The 23,271-nt window shown below is 37.1% G+C and overlaps 1 protein-coding gene across 4 annotated transcripts in view; it reads left to right on the plus strand.

The window, feature by feature from the left end:
* The first annotated feature begins 369 nt into the window (after positions 1 to 369).
* The window catches only part of GLRB (glycine receptor beta), a 50,771-nt gene continuing 27,869 nt past the window's right edge, over positions 370 to 23,271 (plus strand). For 2 of the 4 annotated variants that reach the window (XM_017805917.1, XM_017805920.1), the window contains exons 1-5: positions 370 to 447; positions 1,922 to 2,075; positions 12,918 to 13,024; positions 15,554 to 15,621; positions 21,504 to 21,733. In XM_017805917.1, coding sequence (XP_017661406.1) covers positions 1,954 to 2,075; positions 12,918 to 13,024; positions 15,554 to 15,621; positions 21,504 to 21,733 — 527 coding nt within the window. In that variant the 5' untranslated portion in view covers positions 370 to 447; positions 1,922 to 1,953. Of the gene's footprint in view, positions 448 to 499; positions 569 to 890; positions 912 to 1,921; positions 2,076 to 12,917; positions 13,025 to 15,553; positions 15,622 to 21,503; positions 21,734 to 23,271 lie in introns of those variants that run through there. The other 2 variants (XM_017805918.1, XM_017805919.1) reach the window with 2 other exon arrangements.

Below are 23,271 nucleotides of genomic sequence, written 5' to 3' on the forward strand. Positions count from 1 at the left end.
GCTACATTGGGTTGTTGTGACCCAAGGGCAGGACTCAGCACTTGGCCTTCTTGAGCCTTATACAGTTGGCCTCGGCCCTTTGATCCACGATTCCACCGATCTGTGCAAGATGGCACTCCATCTTCCTACCATCCTACTGAGCCCCTCTCCACTAATGTCCTCTTGTTCCTGCCAACTCTATCAGTATCTCTCGACAACACATCATCGAGCGCATTCTCCTCCCGCCAGAGACCGGAGGATGCTTCCCCTCCACCCCTTCCGCACGTCCCACCGCCCCGCCGGTGCCCCGTCCCCAGTGTCGGCAGTGCCGGTGAGGTGCGGGCGGTTCGGCCGCGCTCGCCCTCCCCGGCGGCGCGCAGTGCCCGCGTGTGGGCGGGCGGCCGGGACATGCTCACTGGGGAGCGCCGCGGCCGCACATGCTCACTGGGCGCGGAGGCACCGCCGGAGGTAGGGGCTCGCTCCGCCGGCGGAGGAGCCGCGCTGTCGCCCCGGACGGGCCCGGCATGGCCCGCCGCCCGCTGCCCGGCCGCCGCCGGCGCTGAGCGCGGGGGGATCGCAGCGTCCGGCGGTGAGCGCGGGGCGCGGGCGGCGCGGCCGTGGCGGCGGCGGGGCCGCGTGTGCGGGCGGGGCCCGCGTCCCCGGCGGGGCGGGCGGGGAAGCGAGGGTCCGGCCCGGCAGCCCCGTTCCGTCCGGCGGCACCTCCGTCAGCACCTCGGCCAGCGCCCGCGGCAGCTGGGCCGGGCCGCGGCGGCGGGGCCGTGCGGTGAACCCCGCTCGCCGCCTCCTGCCGCTGCCCCCCGGTGCTGGCGCCGGCAGCGCTCGGCTGCGCGGAGCGGGATCCCTTCCCGGTGCTGAGGGCGGGGGGAGGCCTCGGGCCGGGCCGTGCAGACGGAGAGGCGGACGAGGGGCAGGTGGGGCAGGGGCAGCTCCTTTCCCGGCCGGGCCGAGGGGGTGGAAGGGGTGGAAGGGTGCTGCGGCTCCCGGGGAACGGGTTGCTGGAGCATCCCGGTGCCTCCTGGAGGTTGTGCGAGGGAGAAGGAGAGGTAATGCCCCTTGAAAGGAATGGGGAAAAAATCTTCTAAGTAAATAGAAGTGGAAAATGCAGCAGGTTGTGAGGCATCGGCGAGATTTACGTTGGCCCAAGGAAGTGCCTGGGAATTATCTCTGGGATGGGAAACAAATGGAAAATATCGGGAGTGTCACGGTGCTGTGACCAGATGCAGGCGGGGCTGTCTCTGGCCAAACACGAATTCAGCTCCTGGCCTTTGGGGTACATGCTTTTGCCCCCGAGAAGTTAAAACATTAAACTGAGCACTGTGCAATAAAGCACAGTATTGCGGGTTCTGTTTAGTCATCTTTGCAAGGCCCTTTCAGTGCTAGCTCTGCAGCAAGAATGCTTCATGCAGAATAGTTGTGTTTAAATTCTGTACTTAAAATTATATTTGTAATCCTTTCTCATAACTAGCATTGAAACAGTTGCTATCGTTATTGAAATGATGTGCAAGGTCATAGAGGGCTTGCAGTTCTTCGCCTTGATAGATGACTGGTTGACATTATATTTAATGCAGCTGATATGTGACATTTCTGGTGAGGAATCCTCTTTCCAAGTTTCTGAGTATTTTGGGTTAAGCAGCCTTTGAAGGGCATAACGTTTCTTTTCATAAACACTCTGGAGCAAACTTGCATTTAAATCTGTTCCTCACTGTCAGTCTCAACTTTGGGAAGCTACTTGACTCTCAGAAAATTGGCTGAGTCAGTTCCATGTCAGAGATACACCTCAACAGACTCTCTCTCCCAAGGCAACTAAGAACAACAACAAAAAACCAGCCCACCAAAACTTTTGCTTACTTTTTGTAGGTGTGTTCCCTTTTGCCATATCTAGCTCTACTAACATAAACCTGTTTCTTTTCTTTTGCCACAGACTGAAGGTTTCTCTGAAGCTTAATCTTCAAGATGAAGTTCTTACTAGCAGTTGTATTTTTCATCTCATTCTCCTTATGGGTTGAAGAAGTCTATTCCAAAGAGAAATCTTCAAAGAAAGGAAAGGGGAAAAAGAAGCAATATCTATGTCCATTGTATGTTCCTGGTTTCTTTTATGCTTTCGTGTGGTTGCAATCCTGCGCTATTTTTAATAGTGAAAATTATGTGGCAATTGAAGTAGAAGGTGATTCTTTCTGCTGAAAGAATGGGGTCAGTGGTGGCAATGAGAGGAAGAGGGTTTGACCAGCATCATAGCTTAATTCTGTCAATGTCTTTCTTCTGCAGAAGGTCCTCTGTTTTAATGAAAGGAAAAAAATCTAAGCCATACTAAATGGTTTCTGTCCCTGTCTTGCTGTTTATGGGGACACAGTAACGTAGTACCATAGTGCTATGCTTTCCAGCATCATGTTGCAGGTATATTGAGGAAAGCAAGGAGGATGCAAAACCATGATACTGAAATTCAGTTTCTAGTTAGCTAGTTATAGGAGAAGGTTTGTCCTATGCATATTATTATTGCATGTTGAATGGAACTAAGGTATTCAGCACCTTCCATCAATGATTTATAGTTGTATAACTTTTGTGGAGGTGGATTGATTGTTGCTGTAAAATGTACCCTTATGGAATAATCTCCCTGTGAAAATACAGAAATTAAAATCTGTGATTGCCCAGCTGAAAACAGAATGTGTTGTGGAAACCTATGATTATTTGGTGTTATAAATACTCCCTTTTTCCAATGCCTACCATGTTTACCATGTTTTAGGTTGTGATCCATAGGATAATGCAGAAGTTTTATTTGTAAGTGCTGGTTTTATCATTATCTTGGCCAGTCTTGCTCATTTTTTAGTCTTATGTTGTAAATATCTGAGGAAAAGATTGAAGGACTATGAGGAATTGTTAGTAAGTGTAGAAAAGCACTATGCCTGAAATAATAAAATTGTTTAGACAAATGTAAAACATGTTTCTTCTGTGACGATAAAAGAATAAGTATGGACTATTAGACTGGCTATTTAAGGTTAATCAACTTTTTCCAAAGAAAAAATAAAGCAAACCACAAAGTAGAATAACCAAACAGAAGCATTGTTCAAACAATACTTTTTAAACTTCCCACCATTTTTAAATATTGACAGTGATGTTTATTTGTAACCCAAAATTTTTGGGAAGTTTCTACATATGATCCATGGTTTTTTTCTTCTTTTTATGTCAAACCTAAAAAATGAGATTTGTCTTTCTATTTTAATACATTAAGATACAAGTCTCAAATGTGATGACTTATCTGAAATGACTCCTACCCATTCTTTCACCTTTGAATAGTTGAGTTCGAATTAGGCTTTTGGTCTGAGCTACCATGAGGGTTTATAGCAAGGAGAAAAATGTCATAGTTCCCGGGACAGACATCAGCACAAAAGCCCTTGGAAAGTGAGTTATGCAGCTGAATCCAGATTTTCCATGGTCTTGTTTAAGCAGCCAGCATTTCCCTCTGCTCTTGACTTCGTCTTAGTAGAATTCAAAACATCAACGTCATTTTATCATAGTAAGTAAGTAGATTTTTTTGTTTGTTTTTCTTTTAAGCGCAGTATTTCTTGGTACCCATTAAATATGATGTCATTTGTCACCAATGTGCTTGAAAAAAACATGGAGTAAATGCTATGATTTCAAAGTGATGCTTTTGCCTTCCATGCAGTTGAAGCTTTCTGCAAAAATACTAGTGGAATCCAGTATTTGTCTGATGTACCTCGTGTGCAGTGTTGCTAGCTAGAATTGCTGTAGCAGTAAATTCTGTTCAGTTTCCTGAATAATGAACAAGTTGTCTATATCTTACTTGGCTGAAGTTCACAGCTTGAGAGACAACCACTTGTAATAGCAGGGTTGCAAGACTTTTGTTTCTGTAGCTGGCATCTAGAGGACCTCTCATGTAAATGAGCAATGGAAGTCAGTTCTGTCTTGCAGAGAAATTATCTAATGCTCTTTTAACTCAGGCTGCTGTTGGCAAACTTTCAATCATCAGCATTTTTAAATGATCTTTCACAAAACTTCTTGACTTGGTGACACTCTGTGTTATATAAAAGGCTGCCTACTTTTCGTAATTTTTTCCTGTGTGAAAAAAGTATAGAATCTTTACTCAGAAACAAACCAGAACACAATGCAGTGGAGTGGGAATTAAGCAACACTATAAGGGTTGACTAAAAATAATCAAGGAAGTGTGTGAACGAAAAATTTCCTAGAAAAGCATAAAAGAAATATTTTAGAAGAATGCATTGTATCCCTTTTAAATAAAAGAAATAGGATTTTGCATAATTTATAAAATTGAATGGTACAAATTCCTAATGAAAATGTACATTTATAAGTTAAAATCTTAATCCACCTTTAATTTCCATTGGCCGCTGGTGCAATAGAATTTAAAGCTTAATTTTAAAAATTATTGCCTTTTATTTCCTTTCAACATCTGAAAAGCGAAATTTTACTTCCTCAAGAGAACAAAAAAACAGCACTACTAGTTGTATAAGGAACGACTTTCTCTTGTGAACTTGATAAGGAAATTCAAATCTATGCAAATAGCTTTCCAGGAAAGATGATTTATACTGAGTCTGATGTTACTACCTGAGCTCCTTAATTTTATGTTAAGAAATTATTGGCTATAAGACTGGTTTGGGACTTTAGCATGAATGTGTTTGTATGAGAACTAAGCATACTTGCACTTGTCCTTTTATGGCTCTGAGAGTATAAAGCTTTCGCCAAATGCGCCCCTCTGGCATGAAATTAACCACTATTAGGATAGGCTGAAAACAAGCTGATTAGAAATCCCATAAAAAGTTCATTATCATGTCATAAACAGATACTTGCTTCCTTAAATTAGGACAATTCTATTTTGTATCTTAGAGCAAAACCTTTTACTTGTGATTATTCATGATGCTGTACTTCTCAGTGCATTGTGTAATAGTGGCTCGATTTGCCATCTTATTTTCATTTATTTCTGAAGCTGTTTTTCCCAGTTTTTTTTATTAAAGGGTTTCTTGAAGCTGATGCTTAATCAGTCGGTTCTTACTTTGATTTAATGCTTGCTCAGAACAGATGTAAGATTTCACATCTTATATTTAGATCATTTTCTTTCTTACCTTAGGCTTTCCAAATGAAACATGGAGTAATTATACTTGTGTCTGATTCCTGAATCTTTGTTGACTAACAAAGACATTGACATAGCTGGCCTAAAATGCTGTAATAGAGTTTTCCAGCACAAATCTGAGAAACTGACTTTCACAGATGTGTGGTGCAATGAAGTATAAACCTTTAGTGTAACAAAACTTTTACCTTTTATTTCTGTGGGAAATCTTAAAAAACCTCAGTCAGGCCCACGTCTTCAAAAAAAATTTTATGGATTACATTCTTCTGTTTACAAAGATTATTTTGAAATTTTATATACTGAATACAGATGATTTTGATATAGCTACAGATGGATTTAGTCACTTGATCTCTTTCCTCCTCATAGACTACCCATACCTGTATTACCTTTGTTACTTACTTCTTATTAACTTCTTCATAATTCCTTCTAATACCTATTTCTGTTAAATGTGTTGGACAGTTAGCTGTGACTTTTTCTAATAGCACTGCTGAAAAATATTTTTTCTTTTCTTACACCACAATAAATACTTCAGTTACTTTATAATGTTTGAGCTGCTGCTGTTATCCACACAATCCTTAGTAGCCCAGAAGGTCTGTACTCAAAACTACTTGCAAGATCTCCAGACAAATGGAATTATAAGGGAAGGGAAGTTTGGTTATTACAGTGTTGTAGAAGGCACCTAGAAGTAAGAGTGTTAAATAGCAGCTAACAAAACCAGTTATGACTGTGGTCATTGTCACAACTATCCCTGTTAATTATAGTTTTAGTATGACTCAGCTGTTCACGTGCACAGGGTTCATTTCTGAAGATCCCTCAGTGTCCCTAATGCTACGGCAACACTGAGAGCATAACCTCAGTCACTAAATGTCATTCTTTTGTCTGGATATCAAGACTGTGCTTTTAAAACAATATCCCTCTTCACCTTTATGCATTTGTCCACATGGAGATTTATATCCATGTAGATGACTAACTAAATACTGTATAATATCTATAGAGACTTTTTTTATCCATGAAGTAGGAGTGCAAGTCATATTTTGGCTTGTATTCAATAAAGCATATCAGCTACTTCAGAAACTGTGAAATGGCCCTCTAAGCCCTCCAGAAAACAAGGCTTGTGCCATCTGCCAGGGCAGAAGCTTAGAAAGGTCACAGATGTGAGGGTTCAATAAACATCTTCTTTTAAAAAACAGCAACAAATATAGTGGAACTAGGGAAAAAAGCCTTTGATGTGTTTTAAACATAAAGTTGTATGAAAGTCTGTCTTGGAATTTGTCTTGGTTAACTTTCAGCTTCTGACATGCCCTTCCTATAAAGAGTAAAGTAGAAGTTCAAAGAATATCTTATACCTTGGATCCTCTCCACTTTTCTACAGACTAGAATTTTTTTTATTGAGTGTTTGGGTATACATGGCCTCTCTATGATGTGATCATCATGTGATCTATCTATGATGTGATCATCCCCAAAATGTAAATGATGAGAAAGTGGAATCATGTCTGTTTTCATTCCTGTCATGCAGAAGACACTGCTGGTAGTCTGTGAATATTTTCATTTGTAGGTATGATGGGACAGTTAATACAGTTTATGGGAGGAGGTGGAATCATGTTGAAAGAAAAGCCTGAATGTGGTTGTGGAGTAGGTTACATCTGACAGTCGTTCTGATGATAAGTACATTGTAGAACTCAGGTCTGGTTCCTATAAAAATTCTTTTGCCCCATAGTAACAGGAGCTGGTCAATGGTTTAATTATTCTCTATCATGTAACTCTCATGGAAAGCTGTGATCCCAGACAGATAGGGCTACATTCCAGGAGGTTTGGGGATTTGTTTTCAGAGTGGATAAATATGCTGGGGAGTAAAAGATAAAGCTATATAAGCAAAACCTAAGTTCTCTTGTAAATCAGTAATTAAGTATGGTAGACTGGTTCTCATTCAGTAATTTTCCCTCTCAGTGAGCAGTGTTTACTCCAATCTGAACAGAGTAGTGGTGGGACATTACAATTGCACAGAAAATTACAGACTTGGTATTTTGTATATAGCTTCAGACTGAGAAAAAACTTGGATCTGTAAATTGCACTACCTAAACCTAAGCCCAAAGAAAACTATAGGTCTAAATCCTGTTGTCAAGACAAATTATGTAAATTGTATCTCAACTTATACTTTCCTTTTATTATCACCACTTATACCACCGTGCAGGTGTTTAGATTTTAGCAAGATCCATCTATTGTCTCCATTCTTAGCACATTTAGGAAAAAAAGACTGGGACAAGGACCTGCTGTGGACAAATTATTTTTAAAATTTCTGTAGTTTTGCTTAAGCATTTGGATGCTTATCATGTTTCATATCTGTGTGCTGTATCAGGACACAAGAGGATGCCCATTATGCACAAGGGTCACAGGTGGTGGCTTTGGTGGGATGCAGAGAACTGCAGGAAGGTTACCTACATGTCCAACATTAGGAGACTTGCTCTTTGATCTATCTTCAGCAGGGGGTGAAAGATGAGTTATTTCACCATTATAACTCATGGTTCACAATTTGGGGTGCCTAATCTGGTTTTCTGTTTCAAAATTTGCTATGAAGGAACCTCTCTGTTCATCACACTGTGTTACCTCCAAATTTAGGTACTGAAGCTACATATCTAATTTTAGGTGTTTAGCTGTCAACTGCATTTGTGAAGACACATAAATGGTGACTCAGAGTTCTGTAGTTTTAATGTAATTAGTGATACCACTTTTCATTGGAGGAATTGTAATTAATCTTCCTAGTAATAGATGTGTCACCCAGCACGATTTGAAAATGTAGCTGTTAAACACAGAGAGATCAGAGAGTTCAGTCAGAAGAATTATATAGTATGTCATTGATTTGTATTAACCTGTTGTTATGCTTTGAGTTATTGCACTCAGAAAATAAAATACCTGCAAATCAGAACACTGATAGTTTGTATCAGGAAATTGTACTTGAAATATATGGTGAGATAATAGGTATTATGTTTCCCCAAACTTATTTTTACCTTACTCGGATGTACACAGCCATGTTATATGATTAAAATGTCAGTTTCCATCATGTAGATTAAATAAACTGCACTGCAATCTCTTGTTTCAGTATCATATAGGAAATTTTGCTGGAGATCACAGTGTGAGTTGGAATACATATTTTTATCTGTCAGACAGTAATCTAGAACTATGCAAAGGTTTTCCTTCCCACTTTGTATAGAATATTGTTTATATTCCTTTCTGCAGTCTGTAGAACTGCATGTGGTAAGGACTCTTGTAACTTCAGTGAGCTCTGAGAGACTAAATGTCATGATGACCTATACAGATATAATGTCTTCTGACACATTTGCCTAACACAAATGTAAGAAACTATATAAATTTCAAACTAAGTGTAATATATGCTTCATTTTGTCATGCATGTCTGCTTATCTAAAATTCCGGATTTTGATTAGTGAATTATGAAAATAACTATCTGTTGCCATCAATTCAAAATGTTGATCATATTCTTCAAAGGCAGTGACAAAATGTGTCAAGCTGCAGTGGAAGAGGAGATGGACACCTTACTTCATATCCCATGAAATACAGTATTTTAAGTAATTCTTTTATTCATCAGTGACACCAGAAGTAAACTCCCAAAGCCCAGAGAGTAGCCAGTCATATCACATGGAGATGTTATGCCAGAAGACTAACCATACTGTGTTTTCTTTCTGGCTTTTGACGACACTGTTTGCAGAAGTGAGAATACTTTTGAGTATACAAGAATACCACTTGTTTTCCTTTTTTTGATTCAGAAAAAGAAAAATCCTACTTGGGTTTGGGTGTTTTGTGTGTTGGTTGTTTGGATTTTTTTAATTGTTACTTAGGTAAGATTTTTGTTAAAGCAATTTCTATCTTTACATTTACTTGCTTTTAAATTCCCTTTATAGCAACTGTGAGACTTCTGTTGCCTTATCCTTTGGTATTCACCGTATATTGCTTAGGACTCATCGATTACTGTGAAGAGTGCTACATTTCCATTTCTTAGTGCTTTCCATCAGCTTCTCATGTTCAACACAAGTTAAAGTAAATGCATTAAAATTTTAATGCGTGCTGCAACTGGTGGAAATCTAAGTTACCAGCATTTTACAAGTGGGAAAACTGTAGGTTGAATTAGAAAAAGTGGTAGGGAACTTCTCAGCTAGTGTGAGTCTTGTTGCATGGGACCCAGACAGCCTTCAGCACACTGAAGTAATGCTCTTCTAGGAAGGCAGATCTCAGCTCAAATCCTTTTACTCTTATGTAGTCTACAGATATGCCTTATATCATTAATTCATTCCAGAATGACCAATTAAGCAGGGGTGGTTGTAGCTTTAGATAAATACCTTCATAGTCCCAGCTGCTTTATCCAAGCACCTAGCACATCCCATTTACTGTTCCATTAAGTTTTTCTGCTCATCTGTCACTCTGAAAGTGTTATAACTTCTTAACTCATCACAAGGAACACGTATGATGTGTTTATTTGCAGGTGAAATTTTGGTGTTTTGGTCAGCAAGGCTCTCAGAAGGAAATCCAGTTGTTGTGATGATGTTGCATTGCATGTGTGCTGATGAGTGATGGGAGTTCAATGACAGCATGCTGTAAAAGACCTCAGTGAAAATATGACTGATACTCAGCAGAGCTTTTTTTCCCCAGTAGATATTTCAACCACTTCATTCAAAGTGACCTTTAAAAGTAGCAATTACTGAATCCCTGTGCTCCTTCTCCTAGCTCAAAACAGCCAGTGCCATTGTATTTCACTTGGTTCTTAGATAAACAAGGATAAATGCACTAATACACTTCTGTAAGTCCAAAACACAACCCAACAACTTGAGGAAGATGTGATTGTGGTGCTCCTTACCAGAAAGCTGTGCTGCCACCCTTCTTCCCATTGCTGACTTTCCAGTGCTATAAATCTCCTTTGCCCCGTTCATGGATGGCTTTTGAACAAACAGCTTGAACAGATATTCATATTTAAATACTTCTGCAGTGCAATTCAGATCTCAAAAAGCTATTGCTTTGCTCCTCTTACTTGAAGAGACAAATAAACCTGTTAGTTTATTTGGCTTTCTTTTGCTGTTTGTTGCTCACTCGTTTAATTTCTGAGACTTTTTTCCTCTTTTCCTCATTGCATTTTATGAGCATCTGTATTTCATTTATGTGTCCATGCTATCCTATCTGGTTCAGATTACTGTTCTCACTATTTAATGAACTTCTTTATATAACCCCTAGCAGAAATTTTTAAAAAAAGGAATTTAAGTTTGATCACTAGTTGTTGCTTTGTTTTGTTTTGATATTTTGTTATATTGAACATATATAATTTAGAAAGAAATCCTGTTGTCTGTATTAAGGACATTCTTCTTTTATAAGTTTTTGAAGACATCTGATATAGATGTTTTAGATGTTAATACATGTGACTTGCAAGAAAGCAGTGCCATGAACCTTTCTGTATCAGATAAAATAGTGTACAGTGTCTTTTTAATAGATAAGTGAGCATTCTTTTCTGAATTGTTCCTGCTACAAAATGGAAAATAATCTTAACTTTTTTGTTTTTCTGTTGTCCAATTAGTGGTAACTGCAAAAAATGCATACAAAGCTGGTTTATGATATTTATGTAGCAGCCTTCTCATTGGTAGAGATCGTCACTGAAAACTGAACACAAATCTCAAAACTGAAGAAATAGAATAGCATAGCATAGAATAGAATAGAGTACTTCAGCTGGAAGTTACTTACAATGATCATCTAGTCCAACTGCCTGACCAAATAAGGAAATAAATTAGTTCTTTTGCATAATAATCCACTTTGAAGTCAAATATAAAAACCTATAAACTCAACTCTGTGAGAATTGTTTGAAGGTGAATTTATCAATTATTCAGAAGAGTTAGAACACATATTGCTTTTTAATTTCTGTTACATTAAATTAGCAGAGGTTTATTGTACACAGAACATACTAGTGGAAGTTAACACATGTTGCTGAAAGTAAAAATTTCCTTATTTTATTAGAAGACCATTTATCTCTGGATAAGTTCTGCTGGAATAATTATTTCACCTATGTCGTCGTTACACGTCACAGAGGTTTTATTGTGTTTAGTGTGAAAATGGGTGGGGAATTATATACTGCAGCCACTTAATGCTGCTCCTCAGTTCTTTTTTCTTCCTGTATGTTAGTTTGTGCTATTGTCATGGATGCAAACTCCCTGTTCGACTATCTCTGGGTAGTCCTGAGAATGCATACTTATCCTGCTAATTACTGATGAGTAGCGCAAAATTTCAAGGAGGGTCGAGTGGTTATTTGCTGCCATAAGTTTTTCCTTATTTATTACATCAAGCAAATGCAAGAAAATAGGTAAATAGATATGCAGCTTTGAGTTTCAGAAATTTCCTGAATGCAACAGAGAAAACAGAAATCAGATCTTTTTTTTCCTGAAGGATAAAATGCTCAAAGGGTATCACTGAGACTATAATAAATACAGTTACGTTATCATAAATGATTAACATGTTTTTAATAATAGGGAACTCCTTCACAGTTTTGTTTGTAAATGTTTGAGCTGTTAAATGAGGAGATTCAATCTCATTGGGAAGGCATAGCGAGTGCTACCCAGTCAGCAGATCTTATTCATTTCCTCCTGTTTCCCGTGTGGTCTAACTAGTTGTTTTTAAAGGCGATGTTATTCATAAAAGCTTTTCAAGGGCTAGGATCTGGTCTCATCTCCACTTTTCAATCAAATAGTGTGTGGCAGTTAGAGCAATCATGCAATGCTGACCATTATTTATTAATTAATTAATTAGTTTCCTGGTAGTCCATAAGAAAGATGCTGAACAGGGGCTGCTATAGTTGGACATCTTAAAATCAGGAATTCTAATATATTCATGCAACTTTTTTTTTTTTAAACTGGCCAAAAGCCTTTTGAAGAATTAATATTTCTTCAATAAATATTTAAATAAGACAGAAATTCCAGAGGACATGAAGGAAACTGAAGGATGAGAAGAAAAAGCAGTGAACTAAGATTTTTCAAAGAATAACTTGTAGATCTGTCAAGCTGACATTGGTATGAGAGAGAATAAAGGAAAAAAAAGAAATTAAACAGGGTAAAGTGCTAGGTGTTTAAAATACCTGGGGTGGGGACTGATGAACTCATATTGCTTTTTATTGCACTCAATTTCATATACTCTTGTAGCTACATTTACCTGTCACAGGTTCTTTTTAATTGTAGCAATGGTTTTAATTTAACACTCAGCACAATATTAGCAAGGTAATTGAAGATGTTTAAATTCCCCCTGCAAAAGCAGAGGAGAGTCCAAGGCCTTGTTTTTCTATGTTTAATAAAGCTTTTATTAGCACTTGACAATGAGGTTATGCAATCCTCCAGCTCTGGGTGGAATAGCTGGCACTGGCATGTGAGAGCAGGAGACTGCCAAAAGCCTCTGCATGGTTTGGCACCTACAAAGTGGCTGTCAATTTACTGAAGTTCCTAATTTGACAGTCACTAAAAATAGTTCAGGTGACTGCTTTCTACTGATGAAGAAATCCTGCTGGATATTTATGTTAGGAGGCAAGGGAACAATTTGTGAATTGCAGTTTATTTGCTTCCAAGATTATAGTTAAGAGTACATAGGAGAGAATTTGTGTTTTTTACAGTTTCTTGAAAAATACTAAAACATCTCAAGGAAAGGAAGACTATACAATGTGGAACCTGAAAATAATGAACTTATTTTGCTTATGAAATGGCATTTATGACATTGCTTTAAAATTACTTCAGTTTAAGCACACAGTCGTTTCTGTCTTGATAGTAACTAATGAACTTTTTTTTTACAGGCAACAATCAGCTGAAGACCTTGCAAGAGTACCTGCTAATTCAACCAGCAATATCTTGAATAGGCTATTGCTCAGCTATGATCCCAGGATAAGGCCTAATTTCAAAGGTTTGTCAGATATTTCAGCCTTTGCTTTAATCTTTGGAATTTAACTTTGGCTCTTTTCATACATAGAAAATTTAGGAAGAGATAATATTTACAACCTAAAGTTCTGGTTTGGTTTATTTTGAATGAAAATTTCCCTAGATAATATAAAACTGCAGAAGATATTTACTCTTTTGAGCTGAAAGATACCATGTTAGGTATTATCGTAATAGTATGGAATGCTTTATTATTATTACTTTTATAAGAGACTTTTTAAAAGTAGGAGTAGATTTTACAGAATAAGTTTTAAAAATATCCTTTTTATGCTTATATTTTAGTTAGACTTTTTGTAGTATCTGTACTTTACAGAATTTTAAAACATCAAATTTCTCTATTGACATCCTTTAAGATAACTATAAAAAGTTGAGATCAACACTATAGTTATTAAATCTGTTAAAGATGTTTTAGTTATAAAGCTTATGCACTTTAGTAATGCATTTAAACATATTCTCTGCCTTTAAAACATCTCTCTGGTCATCAGTAGGATTCTTCCATGTAGGCAAGTGTGACTTCATTACATATGCAGAAAAGGTTGGAATACATAGTCTCTGCAAAACCTCTGATAACTCGTAGAGCTGTAAGTTACACTTTCCAGGAATTATTTCCCTTCTGAAAAAATACATTTTATTACATACAATTTTATTAAATACAGACTATGCAGTTTGCATAAATCAGTTCTTTCATTTTAAAACTCACATATAATTATATGCGCACTAAGAGGTATTTTAATATGCATATTACTAGTATGAAAAATTTGGAAATCTTTATTGTGCCTTTGAAGAGACTATTTTCAGATGTTCTGTTTATCTCTTTTATTATCGTCTTAAACTCAGTTCTCAGCAAGTATACTGCTTCTTTCTTATTCTTATTGCAGAACCATATTTATATGTTTTCTGTACTGAGCCTTGTCACAAAGAATAAACACCCAGCCTCTTCTCTACCTGTTCTTCAGCATAATCAACTTGTAATTGCAAAGCATATTGCAGATTTCTTTATATTTTTGATAACCCTGCTGGCAGCCTGGTAAGAATCCAGGCAGAAGGAAAAAGGAGGACATGTAATGTTAACTCACAGGGAGGTGGAAGAAAAAGAACATTTTCTGACAAGTGGTTTGCCCATGTTAAAATGTTCCTCACGCATGAGTGATTTTCTTGGATGGCACTTTCTATTCAAATCTGGAAGAGGGAGTACACTCTTGGCTACTAGTGATGTGATGGGTACTCTGTCACACGCATCAGGCATTAAAAAAATTATTATGCTTATTGCATAACCAAAAGCAGAATATTCAAGCAGTCTGATTAAAAAAAAAAAAAAAACAAAACAACAAAAACCCCACAAACTGGTTTAACTGAAAAAAGTGAAATTTTATCTTTGTACATTTCTGGTGAACCACAAGAATGAGTTTGAATTTATATATTAAATGTACACCAAAATATTTTATGCAGACAAGCAAGCTATTGAAAGAGTCATATATTACTTTGCACTGTATCTGCTTACTCTGTCAAAGCAGTCTTCATATATTCTTGTTTATCTTTTGTTGCTGAAAGAAGGAAGAAACCCACTGAATTAAGTATTTGTAACAGTGTAAATGAGATCAGATCTAATGGACATACTGACACTCACAACATAGATAATATATAAAACTAGTGGGCCACAATTAGTTCTCACAACTGTCAGGCCAGTTCTCCTTGCTTGGTGATAACTCTCTGTTAACACCATATTAAATGACTGCCAATCAGTTCGTCCAGGGTGACAGAGGGCAGATATAGCAGCTGTCACACCATCCTTCTTCAGCTACAGGAGTCCTGGCTGTGGAAAAGAGAAGAAAATCCAGGCTATCTTAATATCTTCACAGCTGCTGGCTTCTAGAAATTTTTCTTGGCAAATTGGTAACCATTGTGAAATGGAGCAGCTTTCCAACTCTCTCGCATCAAGACTAGACAGCTGTGAAAGCTGCATGCAATAATTTTTACCTGCCTGTACTCGTACTTTACTGTTATGTACTTGACTTGCACAGAGAGGTATCCTCTTGAAATATGAATAAATGTTTCATCATAAATCATAAACAGGTAATTTGGGATGATAGATCATCATTATGACCTTGACAATTAAAAGTGTCTGCTGCTAGAAATGTGAATTGCCTCTATCCATTACACTGTGTGCAAAAGTAATACTGGCTTATGCATTCTGTGATAACGGAAAATCATAGAATTCAAAAATTATTCATTTAGATATATGGTCTGTGAAATTCTTTAAGATTAGCTCTCTAGACTAAGGATTTTTTTTTTTCTGTTTTCTTATCACTAGGTTAAAAAGAGGTTTTGTGATTACCCTTGGTTTTGAAATCTTTGTATATACTAACTTGAAAAGATGAAGTTGTATGACCCTATAAAAAACATTTTACATTGTGATACCAGTATAAAGGAGCTTTAATTGAAGGATAACATACTTTTACTGGATTGTACAGCTCACAAGTATTTTTTTTTTTTAAAGGAATTCCAGTTGATGTTGCAGTTAACATCTTCATTAACAGCTTTGGGTCAATTCAAGAGACAACTATGGTAAGACTGAAATGAAATTATTATAGCATGCATGGAGATTTTCTTATTAAATTTCAAGTTGAGGATTATGAACTATAAAGTAGAAATAACTGTTGCGGTTGTAGGCACTGAGAATTAAGTTAATGGGGTTAGTGATTGACTGACGGTGCTTTATGCTGTAAAGCTATTCATCTATTCTATTTTATATGTGTCCACAGATTATTGTAGCTTTAGAATCTGATTTACACGAAAGGAAATCCATAGTTTCTGAGATGCAAGAGATACACTTATTTCCATAAGTTATTAAGTTCAATGGAAGAAACCAATTGGTAGTATGAATTAAATAATCTTCCTAAGAGTTAGTATATAAGCTGCTTGGTGTATTATCCAAAAAAGTACACCAGGACATTCTGACTCATAATGGCAGAGAAGCAATAAACCATAATACCATTATTAAACATTAAAACGCATTTTGTTGTTTTTGGAAGTAAGTGCCCATTTAAAATTCAGAACCAGCTTACATGTTACCTTAATAACATTTCAGTAGGACTACAGAGCTGCTCAAAGTTGTACATACATTGTAGCTGAAACAGATTTTGAATAGCTTGACCAGAAATTTCTCTTTCTTTAGCTAGCAGTGAATAAAGATTTAAATTTGATTGCAAAGGATTGTAAGTCAACTAATGGCATTACAGGGAAGTGATATGAAAACAAAAAAATTCAGTTTGCTGAAGATGCCCTGAGATTTATTTCTGAAAACAAAAGGAGGACTCAAGTTTAAAGAGGGGCAGGGAGGAAGAGCAGGAAAGTAGCAGTGAGATAAGTGTCTAAGATGTCAAGTATATTAGGCCAGATGGCACTTTCAAGTTTCTGAAATTTATTGCATGCTTTAGAAAGTGACTTTTACAGAGGCTGTTTTACAATTCACCCAGATTCAAATAGTAACAAAACATGAATGTAAGGGATGTGCTTCCTCTTACCCCCTCCAAAAAAAAAAAAATTAAGTATGCTCTGTCCAGCAGTGTATGTATGCCTGCCTGTGACTCCCTGATAGGATCACTCACAAATTTGCGAGGATATTCTGTAAAATAAGTCATACTCTCCTCCATATTTCAGAACTTCAGACACCATCCTTATTGTAATTTATGCTTTTATTTAGATTTCGATCTCCAGCTGAGATCACCATGATAGCTAAGCATGTTTATGTGAAATTTGGATTACGTCTTGATGGCCTTAATATTTCACAGGAAGCACTGACAAAATAAATGGTCAATCTATTCTTCCGTGTATCACTTGGAAAACTCTTCCTGCTGCAGTGGGAATTGGGTCCTGTGGACAGTCAGGAACCACTGCTCTCTTTGGGGATAGGTTGGTACTTGTCTTCAGGTGGTCTGGGTAATGCACCAGACAGTAGAAGTGGGTCCCTTAGACTAGGAAAAGACTTGTAACTTCAGAATCATAGGAAAAGTATTTCCTGGAGCTGAGGCACCGAGTCTGTGAAGGACAGGGGGGGGCCTCTTGCCTTGAGAAAAGGAGGCATTTGCAGAAGTACCAGAACCGCTGAAAAAATTCCTCAGTGTTGGAGAAGAGAGTGGCTGTCTCCAGGTTTGGTGAGAATAATGAGGAATGTTGATTTCTTGACTGTCTCTAAAATTAACAGAAGCTACTAAAGTGGTTGGAGTGATATCATTACTGATACAAAAAATCTGTGAAATTTCTAAGTATTTCAGTCAATCAAGTATATTGTGATGATTCTTGGCTCTGTAGCCACTTCTAGTGCCAATAATAGAATTAATAAGTTTTTGCAAAATCTGTGTGGATTTAAAGCATCCTGCTATAGCCATGCCAAAGCAGTGATTCCTTCTTTTGGGTGATGGAAGTGTGGGGAAAAATAACCATGGGTGCCAGATGACCAGAACTGAGGTGGTGGTAGAAGGCCCAACAAACATGTAGAGTGCCAGTGAGAAAAGGTCTTGTTTGCTGTCCTTCTGGTCACATGATAATTGCATTCTTAGCTATGCAGTTGGCTCATCCTCAACAAAAAAGAGAAGAGGTTACCTCCTATGAAGGTAAAGTCTGCTTAGTTTTAAGAGAGAAGGGAGTTTGTAGAAAAGCATCAACATATTTGAAGATGTATTGGTTTAAAGCAAGATAGTACCCCTACTGTGGATCCTGTGCCCAGAAGCCTGTATTGCTTTAATCAAGACCTTGTGAAGAATATGAAGGGCAAATGTTTGTTCTGTGTCTAGAAAGAGTAGTGTTGTTGAATACTCAAAAGAATTGCAATGTTTCCACACAGTTAGGAGGCAAGTTACCTGGAAAAAACTAAACAAAAAGGTTAGTTAATTAACCTTATAAAAAAAGCTTATGCCAGAGCTACCTACCAGTAAGCTCCCTTTATCTTGAATCCTGTAATTTGTTTCCTTCTAAATCATTAGACCACTTGTCTAGGATCCCCATGCTAACTCTGCTTCTGATTTTGCACATTTTTTGATAATGCAGATTTGTGGGATAATATGGTGGTTATGTCACATTTAGAAACTATTTTAAACTGGATGACCAGTCAAGGATTCTTAGGGATAGAGACTTTCTGGGATAAATACCGACAGGACTATAATATTTTAGCTGTGATGGTGATCTGACTGTCTACAGAATCTATATTCAAGGTTTTTACTTGCAGTGTGACCTTTCTTCACTGACTCAAATGACAAAACACCACTTCTTCCTTCTCCTTTACTTTAAAACCTTGCAGAAAGGTCTTTTTAATATTTATGTATGTAAACAAAAATTCAGTTTCCTTATTTTAATCTTAAAAATGAAATTTGCTGCTTTATCAAAAAAATATACTTTATCAAGAAAAAGCACTATTATTCTTCCTTTCTTTGTGTGACTGCAGTTTATGTAGAAAGTCTTTCATGATCTGCTGTGTGCTCCATTTTGCAGAGATGTATAGGCAATGCGTGATTTCTGGCCTGAGGAGGTTTTCTGGCCACATGCCCACTATTTAGTAGGCTGCATTTGAAATATTTCCTAGAATGCCTCCCCTTTCAACCTTCCTGAAAACAATTTGCCTTCTGTTGGAGTTACATGGGAAAACAAAGCCCTGTAGAATACTTCTGTGTTTCTTTCTACCTGACAGGTCTCCCAGCTCTAATGCCGATGAATATCTCTTCCACCCTCTGCTCCTAGTTTCAGGCTTTTTAGTTCCTATTTTGCTCTCCTTTATTATAAAATGCCAACCACACTGCAATATTCAAAAAATGTTTGTACAATATACAGCAGGAAGACCAGTTGCTTCATACAGACTGCTTCTTCAAGCCCCTGTTGAATCTAATCATAGTGCATTTACTGAATCTTAAAGTCCGTGGTGCAAATTTGAGACAACTGGTTGCAGACTTCTTTCAAAACGGATGTATACCAGATAGTAGTCTACACTGCTGCCAGATGCTGTAGTAGTTCATATTCTTATAAGAAGCAGCCCTTCTGCACATTGTTGTCTGGTTAGCCACAGTTTTTTACTGTGACATCTCTTTGCTTCCTTCTACATTTTCTGTATTACCTCGAGTATGTGGTGGCCTTCCTCTCCAAGTACCCCTCTCACGAGGGGTGAAGCTACCTATTTTAGATTAATGGGATTTTTCTTCCATTGAGTTAAATGGGAACAGAATCAAGTTCTTGAAATGTCACAACATCCCATTGTTTGGTCTATTTAAAGTCGTTTGTAATAGAGCAAGAAAGGAAATAAACTACTATCTTTGTAATAGAGCAAGAAAGGAAATAAACTACTATCTGCCTGATCTTACTTCCAATTCTTATTTTGCCAGTGCATTCTGCTTTTCAGTGATGTAAACAACTCCTACTGAATGGGTAAGCTGAAGGCAAGTGTTGGGCACTGCTTGTCATTTGCCTATGGCTTTAAGAAGGCGTCTTATTTTGTTAAAATTAGGGTAATGCACTTGTTTATGGGGAAGTTGACTTTTGTGCAACAAACAGTGTAATGCTTGTGAGCATGAATGATATGCAATATTTCTCTTATATGATTTAGAGTAATTTTTTTCACTGAGACAAGAAGTGCATATGGAATAGGAACTTCAGCAAGAAGCAAGTAAAGTAAATTTTCAATTATATACATATAATTGAAAAGATGCTTTCTGAGACAATGACCTGAATTCCCTCTGGTTCTAAAGCTTCTCTGTGAGAACCTTCCAATACACAGTCACTTCATATTAACTATTATTTTTTGTTTCTTCTTTGCTTTGGAAAGATAATATAGGTCTTTGTATAAATAACAGTCAGACTATGTGTATTTTTTCCAAAAGAGACTACCAACAAGTAACAAGTACGTGGTTTTGATGTCCTGCTTTTTCTTACAATGCAGTAAGGAAGATTATTACACAGTATAGTGTAATAAGGAAATGTTTGGGCTGATTTGACTGGTGGACTGGACATGGAAAAATGAGCACTGTATTTCAATTTACAGCTTAAATCAACAGGCTAAATTATTCTGCATGAGGTCTTAGCCAAGTGAACTCCTTCCTGTTGAAGCATGACAGTCTCGACATGGCACCTGCTTTGGAATGTAAATGCAGTAAATGCAACAGAATACTTCATGTTGTATCAACAGCAACAAAAAAAAAGTATAATAGGGCATTAACGTGTAAAATAAACAACTTCATAAAATTAGTTTGTATGCAGAATACTTTCACAAACCAAAAATACTTTGAGAACCTTCACTCACAGATTCTATCATTTCACTATAATTGTACAGCAGTAACAGTATTTTCACTACTGAAGGAGGCTTTGTAAGTAATAGACAATTATGCAAAAACAAAGCACACTGTAGAAAGAACTAGGAAGACTGGAGATAGAATTTATCTTACATATAGAATTTTGGTTTATTTGGTTGGGGTTTTTAACTTTATTTCAACAATACCCTTATTCTTTTTCTATATGTGATCTGCCTAGTTTACATATACTTGAAAAAAGAGGCACTGGCTTAAATGTAAGTGTAAAAAGCAAGAAGACTTAGAGATAAGACTGAAATCATGACTGACATGCTGGGTCATATTTTTCCTTTGGATTCACACAGCTTTCACTAAAGACAGAACGCATGCAGGGTATCATTTTGCCTTGAAACACATACTACTCCAATTCCCGAAAGCAAAATTAGGTTCTCATTGAGCATGGCTCTACTACTGTCCATCCTTCAGCAAGAGTCCTGCTGAATCCAGAAGGAGGTTTCCTCTGTAAAGCCTTGATTTTTTTCTCTTCGAGACTGATTCTGTTTCTCCTTTCATAGCTGCTACCTCAGTACTTATGTTGCAAGCTGGCATCAGTTTTCCTGTTACCAAAATAGCTCCAGATCACTGTTAGAAGGTCTGAGGCTGTATTCTGGGTGTGTAGTGTAAAATCTATCTACCTGGTCTCTTTTCTGCTTTTATAGTGTGATATTTTGCCATCAGTGCGATACTTAACCAAGTGGAGAATAAACTGGAATTGGCACTCACAGGATATCCTGATAGAAGTGATATTCAGTGCTTACTGCCTGCAGCCATTTAGTATAGTCAAGCTATGGCCTCTCCCTTCCCTGCTGCATGCTTCTCTATGCCTAAGTAACAGGTGGCCACTATTGAGGGGATGCAAAAATTGTTCCAGGGGGACCAATTTGGTCCTGTACTTAAAGAAAGTTGCTATATTCAGAGCATGAGTGAGACATAATCTACCTATTTGTAGTGAAGTCTATTAAATGTAACACTTATTAATATCATTTGAATAGTGATTACTGTCTTTGTGATAGAAAAAATCAGAGCATAAATTGTTTTTCTGATAGAATGGTATTCTTTCTCTGTGGGTTTTTTTCTAGAATTTTGGCTAGTCTAATATTTATTTATTCTTCCCATCAGGATTACAGAGTCAACATCTTTCTAAGACAGAAGTGGAATGACCCCAGACTCAAACTGCCCAATGACTGGAGAGGCTCAGATACACTGACAGTGGACCCGACTATGTTCAAGTGTCTTTGGAAGCCAGACTTATTCTTTGCAAATGAAAAAAATGCTAACTTCCATGATGTCACACAAGAAAATATCCTTCTTTTTATATTTCGGGATGGAGATGTCCTAGTCAGCATGAGGTATTTTATTTACATATTTCTACTATTTTTTTAAATTACTTTATATGAAATGTGTATGCTTATTAGACTTAGTAACATAATATGACTTATGACTAATATTGAAATTTCTATGAAAATTTGTAAACAATATTACAATAAATTAAATATGTGTAAAGAAATCAGATCAAGATATTTTAAAGCATATCAGTTGATAGCACTGCAGGTGCAAGAAATTCAAAGTATGTGTACTTTTGCATGTCATGTTAAGCTAACACCAAGTAAAACTAACATTATTTGAAACACAATTTAAACCCCTTTGATAATTGCTAGACGCATAATGAAGTGGATAAGGTATCTGAAAAAAAGCCTTCCGCTGAAGAATATATTTTGCACACCACTTGAATTTCTGCATCAACTAAAGCAAATGATGATTACATACTAAAGATATAGGGAAAGGCAACAATTACAAAAGTTGTGAATATAAATGTTTTGTAAAAGTACTGTGAAATAATACTGATTAACTTCTATGCCTGAATGAATATCGAGTTTTTTTGGAAGATCCAAATTTCATTGCAATTAACATGTACTTTTTTGTGGTTTGAGTTGGTTTATCAAAAGTATACACAATGCCACAAAGATAGTCATCCACTGAAACCAGCAAACTGATTGATTAAAAAGGGTGTCATAGTGAATTACAGATCTGGAGAGTTTAGAGAACCAATGGTTTGTAGAGATCAGGCTCAATTTTCTAACAGCAAATGAATTTTCTTCTTGTGTGAACTGGAACATATTGCCCTGATAGAGGTAAAAATGATTATCTGAATATACCACAACTTTACCTTTAAGAAGGAACTACTTCAGAAGTTAGGGCCACATGAGCTATTTCTTCATGTAGTAGAAATGGATAGAAAAAGAAAGAAACAAGATGGGAGAGTCTGTGTTCTTTCTTGCCCATTTCAAATCAGGATGAGAAAAGTCTCAAGATTATTGCTGACAGTGATCAGAAAAGAAAATACATTGGGCAATCAAAGCATTTCATTTGGCTTGCTCTGAAAGTCCTGGTTTTGATTTCAGTTCCTTCTGTAACAGGTTTTGAAGTGTGTAGAAATTAATATTTCGAAGTAGAAAATCACTTTCAGCTGTGAAAGAATCCTCTTATTTGAAGCAGCTAATGTTAAATGAAACACTGAAGCCTTTTTCAAATGTTGCAGCTATTCATAAATGAGCTCAATAGGTTAAGTTAATGATTAATGAATATTGAGTGAATACTAATGGAAGTGTTTCTGATGGAAAAATTATTCTCTGAAAACTTGCAAATAACAAAACCAAATTCAATAAGTTTGAAATTAATGTCATCCTCTAAAATTACACTGTTTATTTTAATAACACACTATGTTCTTAGATGATACATATGCAGATAAGAATAATTTTCTGAGACCTTGTGCTTTGGCGGCATTTTTAAAATATATAATTTCTATGTCTTGTATTTTTAGTTTACATAGGTATGATCATGTGTAAATTAAAGAATCTCCAGTTATCAAACTACTTGAATGACAATA

The sequence above is a fragment of the Lepidothrix coronata genome, unplaced genomic scaffold (genome assembly GCF_001604755.1).
Source record: "Lepidothrix coronata isolate B3197 unplaced genomic scaffold, Lepidothrix_coronata-1.0 Scaffold13, whole genome shotgun sequence".
In the NCBI taxonomy this organism is placed as follows: domain Eukaryota; kingdom Metazoa; phylum Chordata; class Aves; order Passeriformes; family Pipridae; genus Lepidothrix; species Lepidothrix coronata.